This window comes from Myxocyprinus asiaticus, chromosome 38, assembly GCF_019703515.2.
Source record: "Myxocyprinus asiaticus isolate MX2 ecotype Aquarium Trade chromosome 38, UBuf_Myxa_2, whole genome shotgun sequence".
Taxonomy (NCBI): domain Eukaryota; kingdom Metazoa; phylum Chordata; class Actinopteri; order Cypriniformes; family Catostomidae; genus Myxocyprinus; species Myxocyprinus asiaticus.
The window spans coordinates 3,499,916-3,509,027 of NC_059381.1; the positions used below are offsets into that span (position 1 = coordinate 3,499,916).

General features: G+C 38.0%; 1 protein-coding gene across 1 annotated transcript in view; it reads right to left on the bottom strand.

Moving 5' to 3' along the window:
* Positions 1-2,130: 2,130 nt before the first annotated feature.
* nsa2 (NSA2 ribosome biogenesis homolog (S. cerevisiae)) overlaps positions 2,131-9,112 on the bottom strand; it is a 9,632-nt gene continuing 2,650 nt past the window's right edge. The window contains exons 2-6 of the mRNA XM_051678226.1: positions 5,297-5,484; positions 4,776-4,926; positions 2,798-2,977; positions 2,515-2,707; positions 2,131-2,424 (exon numbers count right to left, since the gene is read on the bottom strand). Coding sequence (XP_051534186.1) covers positions 2,357-2,424; positions 2,515-2,707; positions 2,798-2,977; positions 4,776-4,926; positions 5,297-5,484 — 780 coding nt within the window. The 3' untranslated portion in view covers positions 2,131-2,356. The remainder of the gene's footprint in view (positions 2,425-2,514; positions 2,708-2,797; positions 2,978-4,775; positions 4,927-5,296; positions 5,485-9,112) is intronic.

The window sequence follows — 9,112 nt, forward strand, 5'->3', positions numbered from 1 at the left end:
GACACATTCCTCCCGTAACCATCATTAACATTTTCTGTGACTTGTGCCACTGTAGACCTTCTGTCAGTTCGGACCAGACGGGATAGCCTTCATTACCCCGTGCATCGATGAGCCTTGGGCGCTCAACGCCCTGTCGCCGGTTTGTGGTTTGTCCCTCCTCGGCCCACTGTTGGTAGGTACTCACCACTGCTGACCGGGAGCACCCCACAAGCCCTGCCATTTCAGAGATGCTCTGACCCAGTCGTCTAGCCATAACAATCTGGCCCTTGTCAAAGTCACTCAGGTCTCCTGCCCATTTCTCCTGCATTCAACACGTTGACTACAAGAACTGACTATGTTAACATCTAAACTACCCAGACCTTAACATAAGGCCTTGTTAGAAGATGATCAGTGTATATCTCTATTTTGTGCACTTAGTGTAAACAATGTGTGTTTGTGTGTGTGTGAAGGATCAGTTACAAAAGTGGATATGGGTAAATATGTCCAACTGCGCACGTTTTATGTTCATCTTTGATGAAATGGATAAAATGCCTCCTGGACTGACTGACCGTATATATCCAGTCCTGGACTTTTATGATAACATGGATGGAGTGTCATACAGATGTGCCATCTTCATCTTCCTCAGGTCAAGGTCATCTGGCATGTAATCATGCATATCAGATTTGTGCTGTTTTAATTCCTTGTGAATATGTTGTCTATTACATGTCTGGAAATACTGCTAGTATTGTGTATTTTAGTATAGAGAGTTTTTCTTTTTTTCTGTCCATATAGATGGTTTCTGGCATACTAGTTTAATCGAAAAGAACTTGGTGGATTTATTTGTGCCATTTCTTCCTCTGGAGTACATCCACATCGTTCAGTGCGGTACACGAGGGGTCTCGGCCCAAACACAGAAATGTTGGAACTGATGGCCCGTGACCTGAACTACTTCCCTAAAGAGGAATGTGTATTCGCCGTTCAGGTGTGCAAGAACATCCACAACAGATTGGATTTGTATATTAACTGAACTAGAAAAAAATAATCAGAGAATCAAAACAAGCGCAAGAATGAAAACATGAACAAATGTGGTGTTGAAGAAAAACAGGGCAACTAGGTCATTCTACAATTGTGAAAACAATCTTTTTGATTAAACTTATTAATCATACATTAAACCTGCTTTGTTAAATATTAAGTAATTTATCTTCTCTTAAAGGGATAGTTCACCCTCCAAAAATCTCATTTAGTCACCCTCATGCCATCCCAGATGTGTAACACAAATGAAGATATTTAGAAGAATAATTCAGCTCTGTAGGTCCATACAATGCAAGTGAATGGGAGTCTAAAACGTTGAAGCTCCAAAAAGCTCATAAAGGCAGCATAAAAGTAATCCATAAGACTCCAGTGGTTAAATCCATATCTTCAAATGCAATGTAAGTGTAGGTAAAAAAAAAAAAAAAGACCAATATACAAGTCCTTTTTTACTTTCAAATTCTTCTTTTGTTTTTGGTGATTCACATTCTCTCAGGGAGGAGAATTTATAGTAAAAAAGGACTTAAATATAGATTGGTTTCTCACCCACACCTATCATATCACTTCTGAAAACATGGATTAAACCACTGGAGTCTTATGGTTTACTTTTATGCTGCCTTTATATGCTTTTTTGAGCTTCAAAGTTCTGGCAACCATTCACTTGCATTGTATGGACCTACAGAGCTGATATACACTAAACATGTCAGTCCTTTGTTTATATTTGATTATACCTCAAATGTTCTGTTTATAGTGTTGTTATTAACTTATTTGCATTTTCATTTTAAATAAAATCATTTTATCTTTTAAATGCCCTGAGATACATTCATGTATATTTTAATAAAGATTTATGACTCAAAACATCTATAAAAAAACATCTATTTTGTCTTGTATATTTTTGCTCATATGTTGGCATGTAAATGTAGCTGTAGATTTCACTTTATACACACTTAACTCTTTAATATTTGGCTCTACAGGAAGGCATAAACGCATGTTCTCTATTAATATGTCTGTAAATAATTACTTTGCAGTATAACGTGTAAAGTCATTCCCTAAATTACTTGATTGGGGGATAAGAAACACTGAGGACTAATAAAGTTAGGCAAAGAAAATTAAGCAGAAACAAACAAGGAAAACTCGATTTTATTTGAAATTAAACAGCACTTTATTTCTGATCCACGTGTTCTTGCGAGTGGTGGGTCCAGATGTGAACTTATTATCAGCTGTCTCCCAATCATGTTCTTTAAAGGAATTTTTCAGTTCCCAAGAGACTGAAAACAGAATTCCACGGAAGAGCCGGTCCTGGCAGTACTCTGAGGCACAGTTCAGTGTTAAACGTTTCAGATTTCCATTATACCAGCAACACAGCGTTAATGCAACCATCATTTTCTGGGTTATTCGTCACCTGGGCGTATTTACCTGAAACCAGAGATATTACATTTTCATCGTAAAATTACATTTAAATATTACAATAAAGTTATTCAATTTATCATCCAATCAGTCACTCACCCCAGATGACCTTTCCGCCTTGCGTGACCAATCCAAGCTCGCTGACATTGACCTCAATGACTGTTCCCTTGGTGATGACCCCCAGAGTGGTGTATAAAGAGGATGAGGGGTTCTTCTTCACCCCCAAGATGGGCAAACAGAACGTGGCCTTCAGTTCAGGATGAGTGACGTGTGCTTTTTTAAACCTCAAACCCTGAAAACAGACGCTTAAGTCAGGCATTTTCAACTATAATTGCTTTAATATACAAAAGAACAATGCAAAACGCTGATTGTGATATTTTACCATAGGTCTGATGAAGCGTTCATATTTGGGCGGTTTGCGTGTGAAACCGTCTCCTACAAAACAGACTTTGGTCACCATTCTCTTCCAGGCTTTTTTCTGTCTCTTTCCAGTTCGGATGACTTTCAGAACTTCTGTCTCACCCTGGGCTCGGACCTTTGGAAGAGGCACCTCCCACTTACCCTAAAGAGACAAATAACAAAACTCACAATTGGTATGGAAACCTTGCAGAGATAGATATTCCTAAATTCAAAAGATAGCTGGGGCAGGTTTCATCATAATAAAATAAACACTGTACTAGATTGTAACAGATAAAGCAGGTGTTTTCCATCTCCAATTATCTAATACAGTGGCAAGAAAAAGTATGTGAACCCTTTGGAATTTGCTGGTTTTCTGCATAAATTGCTCATAAAATGTGATCTCATCTTAATAAAAGTCACAAGTTTAGACAAACACAATGTGATTAAGCTAACAACACACAAACATTTATAATCTTTCATGTCTTTATTGAACACATCACATTAAACATTCACAGTGCTGTGGAAAAAATGTGTGAACCCTTGGATTTAATAACTGGTTGATCCTCCTTTGGCAGCAATAACCTCAACCAAGTGTTTCCTGTAGCTGCGGATTAGACCTGCACAACGTTCATAAGAAATTTTGTACCATTCTTCCTTACAGAACTGCTTCAGCTCAGACATATTCTTAGGATGTCTGGTGTGAACGGCTCTTTTGAGGTCATTCCACAGCATCTCTATTGGGTTAAGGTCTGACTGGGACACTCCAAAAGGTGGATTTTCTTTTTTTGAAGTCAGTCTGTAGTGGATTTACTTATTGTCCTTCTACTGAGCTTCAACTGCACACAGCAACCCTGACATTATCCTGTAGGATATCTTGATAAACTTGGGAATTTCCCTCAAGCGGTCAAGGCACCAAAGCAGCCCCAAATCCTGATGCTCCCTCAACCGTACTTCACAGATGGAATGATGATTCCATGTTGGTATTCGGTGCCCTTTTTACGCCACGCATAGTGAATGCATGTTCTTCCCAAACAATTAAACATTTTAACAGTAGCGTTGTGGAGTGTCAAGATGGTCTTTGGCAAACTTCAGGCATGCAGCAATGTTTTTGTTGGAAAGCAACAGCTTCCTTCGTGGTGTCCAGCCATGAACACCATGCCAGTTTAATGTTTTCCATATAGTAGACTCATGAACAGAGATGTTAACCAGTTCCAGTGATTCCTTCAAGTCTTTATCTGTCACTCTAGGGTTCTTGTTTACCTCACTGAGCATTCTGCGGTGTGCCCTTTGAGTCATCTTGGCTGGACGGCCACTTCTAGGGAGAGTACCCATAGTACTAAATCGCCTCCATTTTCAGACAAGCTGTCTAACTGTAGACAGATGAATTTCTAAGCTCTTAGAGATAACTTTATAACCCTTTCAAGGTTTATGCAGAGCAACAATTCTTGATCATTGATCTCTTCCGAGATCTCTTTTTTGCGAGGCATGGTCCACGTCAGCAGATGCTTCTTGTGAAAAGCAAACTCAAAATGTTTGAGTGCTCAAAGTAGCTCTAACCCTCACATCCAATCTCAATTCATTAATTTGATACCTGGTTTGCCAACTCCTGACTCTAATTATCTTTTGTTGACGTCATTAGCCTAGGGGTTCACTTAGTTTTTCCACAGCACTGTGAATGTTTAATGGGATGTGTTCAATAAAGACATGAAAGATTATAATTGTTTGTGTGTTGTTAGCTTAAACACATTGTGTTTGTCTATACTTGTGAATTTGATGAAGATGAGATCTCATTTTATGAACAATTAATGCAGAAAACCAGCTAATTCCAAAGGGTTCACATACTTTTTCTCATCACTGTATTTGGTGCAAGAATCTAAAAATTGCACTAAATTTCCTGACAGAATTTTACGTGGTGACAAAAGAACCAAAGGCATCACTCTCTTATGTGATTGGATACTCACAGCCTTTTCCTTCCTCTTCTGTTTGATCATGTTAGAGAGAACTTTAGCGCGTGATTGGCCCTCTCTGTCCAGCAGGTATGCTGGCACCGCCCCTTCTGGTGTCTTGTCATCATCTTTCTGTTTGCTCTTCCTCTGTTCATGCATCTTAATGCTTTAATACAAACATACATGTAACAGTTTTGCAAAACCACAGATCTTTTTGCCTAGGATTTGAAGTCAACATAAAATGACATTTTGCAATCCATTTTACTACCGTAATGTGATGCATTTCACTGGATTGTGAAAAGTGTTCTCTATATGACAGGTGGCATAAATAACATACACTGATGAATCATTCACAGTAAGACCAAGAACTATATCATGAAGTTAAATAGGGTCAATTTTGATTTCATGTTGACAATAACCAGACTAAAGCAAAGTACAGCTAATGCATGTGGGTAGGATGGAAGGCTGCGATGCTAAGGGCCGTTTTCATAGCAACTTTCCCAAACATTTGTTTCGAATGCAACAGGTGTACTCACGTCTTCTTCATCTGGATTTTCTCGGCATGTCTCTGTTTGTGATAAAGTTTGGCTTTGAGGCCGATCATCTTTTTGGCTTTGTGCGAGCGTTCGTGCGCCTCTCGGCTCTCCTTCTTCCTCTTCTTCTCGTGGTGGTCCAGACGGTATCCATGACGCTTACGGTGTAACTCAATGTGCTCGTTCTGCGGCTGTAGACAAAAACATAAGCTGTAAATGTCTTCTGAGATCTGAATATCTAATAAGTGGGATAATATATTTAGCCGTCTTTAAAATGAACTCTAACGGTGATCAGGGTTCTTGTGATAATGACCGGCTGACTGTACATTATCACGCTTATTCTACTTACCAAATAACAAATAAATGGACAAGGAATTTTGATTTGAGATTAAATTATTGTAATATGTAAAAGAAAGAGAGCACAGAGTGATACAAGAGACATGAAACTAGCACTGCTATGTAGGAAATTGGTTGCCTGATATACAAAAATGTCAGTATATTTGTATACTTGATTATGATTGACCAATCACAATCAAGAATGCCAGAGAGCTGTGTAATAATGACTGAAAATATAATAATTTGATAATAACTGAACTGATGATGACTCCACTAAAGTTTAGCAACAGGTAATTAAAGGGAACATGACTGTAGTTACACATATACATTAGAGGTATCGGTTTTACCGATTAATCGGTGCAGATAGTAGCTTTTTGGAACCATCGGTTATTGGTGATTGCTGCGGATCTTTTTCATTGTGTGAATACTAAAAAAAAAAATCTGGTGAAATATTTACGGGTCATTTTAAAGAAAACTGATAAATTATGATACTCTTAGCCTAAGAAATCACACACACAAAAAAAACGTTTTTCTTATTTTTCTGATTTGACATTTCAGGGTGCAAATAAGGTAGCTCCGAAGAACTGCTTTTGTTTTGTTCCCAATCATGTCAACTGTGAGTAAAATTGTTGTTGATATGACAAAGCAATCAAAAATTATTTATCCTAGTGTACAAAAAGGTCTCCAATCAAATAAAACATAATAATTGTACTTAAGAACTAATTACACATGCAAATAGAAAAATGACAAAAATTTTGCATAGCATGCAGACATGATTTTAGTAATGAGATTTCACAGAATGAGTTTCATTCTGTGTCATCTGAGTTATCATTGAGTCTGTGTCATGTACTTGGAGCCATCTAGTGGTGTACAGATGTAATTACAGTGAACGATCTTCTCTGCCCATATTTGGATGACATCCACCTCTGGTTGCAGCAATCTGGTTTAGCGTTCCATGACGCTGTACAACGTACTACATAATTTCCGATGAAGTCATCTGATCAAGGAAAGGTATCGTGTTTTTAGCCAGATAGCCAGATGCTGTGTGCACATTGTGCTTCGTGTGGATTATCTAATGATCTATGCATCCGATTACATTGTGTGTGTGCTTGTTTTAACAGGAATCCCCTCCTTTAAGTAATAGTATGTGGTATTTTATGTTCTATTTATTTTTCGTGAGGTTATATGCAAAAACACAGCATATAAGCAACACCTGTTTACATGTAACTTATATGTCAAAGACATAGTTATTACCTGCTGTATTTTTGCCTGCGAGTAAAACAAATATGCTGGTTGTATTCTACTCTTTGAGAGCTTTACAATGACATAAGGCTATTTGATCAGTTTGATGTTTTTACCGATTACAATAATATAAACGGTGCAAAATTCTTAATAAATTCTCAAAACGGATCACTTCTGATTTGTCTGCAAATTTCAAAGCACTTGTTCAGTTTTGCTCATAATGCCTACATGCATTGGAAAGTACAGCTTCTAAGGTTTAAAACGATACTATACTGTATGTTGGTCAAGACTGTAGTTATTAATATTTTGATAACTATTTTCTTCTCGATGTCGGGCCCATCCGAGCTTAAAAGGTTGGTTTGGTAAATACTCCATTTCAAAATCAGAGTCCCAAAATAAGTAAGCATATTTTAGAGGTGTGTTTCGAGCTTGTTTATACTTTAAAGTAGGGCTGGATGGTTTTTCAGATTTTTCCGATTCATTCGAATGTGCATTTTGAAAATATTGCAAACGCTATGGTTAAATACCAGCCTTGTCTCTACATTAGGGGCAAGTGGGGCTAAGCCCCACCAGAGGTGGCGCTGTTGTGCAAATTGCATGGCATCATCATAAATGTATTTTAAGAAATAATATATTTTCCGCAACTTAAACGTGTTATATGTCCATTATACAAGAAAAAAGTATATATTCTTATGAGAAATTCTATTATTATTAAGGTATGTTGTGTAAAAGCCATTTAATCATTCTCATTTGCTATGCGTGGGGCTAGCCCTTCATCCTCAATGTTAATCAGGGGAGATCTGGAGAACGTCACATGCATGTGCAACGTGCCTTCAACAATGGCCTGAGGGGCTAGTTTGACTTTGCCCCTTAGCCAATCAAAAGCTTTGATCATATTTACGTCAGCTGTTGACATGAGCATCGGAAGTTACCGCTCTTGACTGCAGACCTGCGTAGTGAACTTCACTGGTAAGTTTTAAAAGCTCATTTTTATCTAATGTGCTGTTGGTTGGATTAGTTAAGCACCTTTCATCATTTCGTTGAATTGTACGCCACTGCGTTGAGGTGTTGTGTTGTTGATGCATTGGTTTGTATTAGATATCAATGACTGCTAAATATTGGGATTCTGTCGTAGTGTGAAACTTCTTCCTGTCAAATCAACCGCTGCGTTTTTAAACTTAGCCAGTTAAAAGCAAACACACATGCACAAGTTAACAGAACTTCATAGTCCCTGAAGTGAACAAAGTGTAACATGAGAAGCACATCTGTGAAGCTCAGTTAACACAGAAATAATGGACAATTCTGCTCTAAACGTGATGTTTGCGCTTATGAAATGCATGCATAATTGGCTGAAATGATGCGCTGCTTTTTATGTTTTCTTTTTGTTATTATACAGTTTGTGCTTTATTATCATACATTAACACACTGAAGTAATGATGTATGCAGTCATGAAATCAGATACCCTCTACTCAAAATCTAAACACAAAAGAGACACACAATACCAGGTGTAAATGATGACGGCGCCAGTTAATATGCATCTAATATGCATATTAAAATCAGAAAATAAACAGGGCACATGCACAGCGGGAATGTGAGGGACAAAGAGTGAAGTCAAAACTGATGCACTAGGTTAAAATGTTTTTCTTGTTTCTTTTTTATCTGTCAAAATGACAGATAGAATTTGGAATTATTCGTCAATGTTTCAAAGATCGGACAAATAATTGATTGTCATGTGTTTGTGACCCACACTAAATAATGACCCTGAGATGCCACTGTTAGATACGTTGTAAATCCACCGAAGGCTGAATAAGGAAGAGAAGAAGAATTCACAGCACTTGTCTTAATGCCACTCCTGATCTGATCAGCTGCACGTGTGTGGCATGCTCCAAATGAATGTGACAGGTTAACAACACGGAGACTGATATAAAAGACAGCGGTAATATTCCCAGTACGATTGTAAACAGTGTGATTGAAGCTCAGCTTCATCCATCATGCAGGTATTTAATGGCTTAAGATCGTAACTGGCCTCGGCGTGCGCATGTTGATGACTGGTCTCCATTGTTTTCACACATACAAGTGTTAGTTACGTGAAAGTTATGGCCGCTTCATTTCAAATCATGGAGAGGCTATATATGGAGAATCAAACATCCGAAGCTCCTTTTGCCATGATCATTCAGAGAGATCACTAATTATTGCTTTGTTCTGTGACGTGTTTCAAGTGTACTGCATCTATAGCCAACA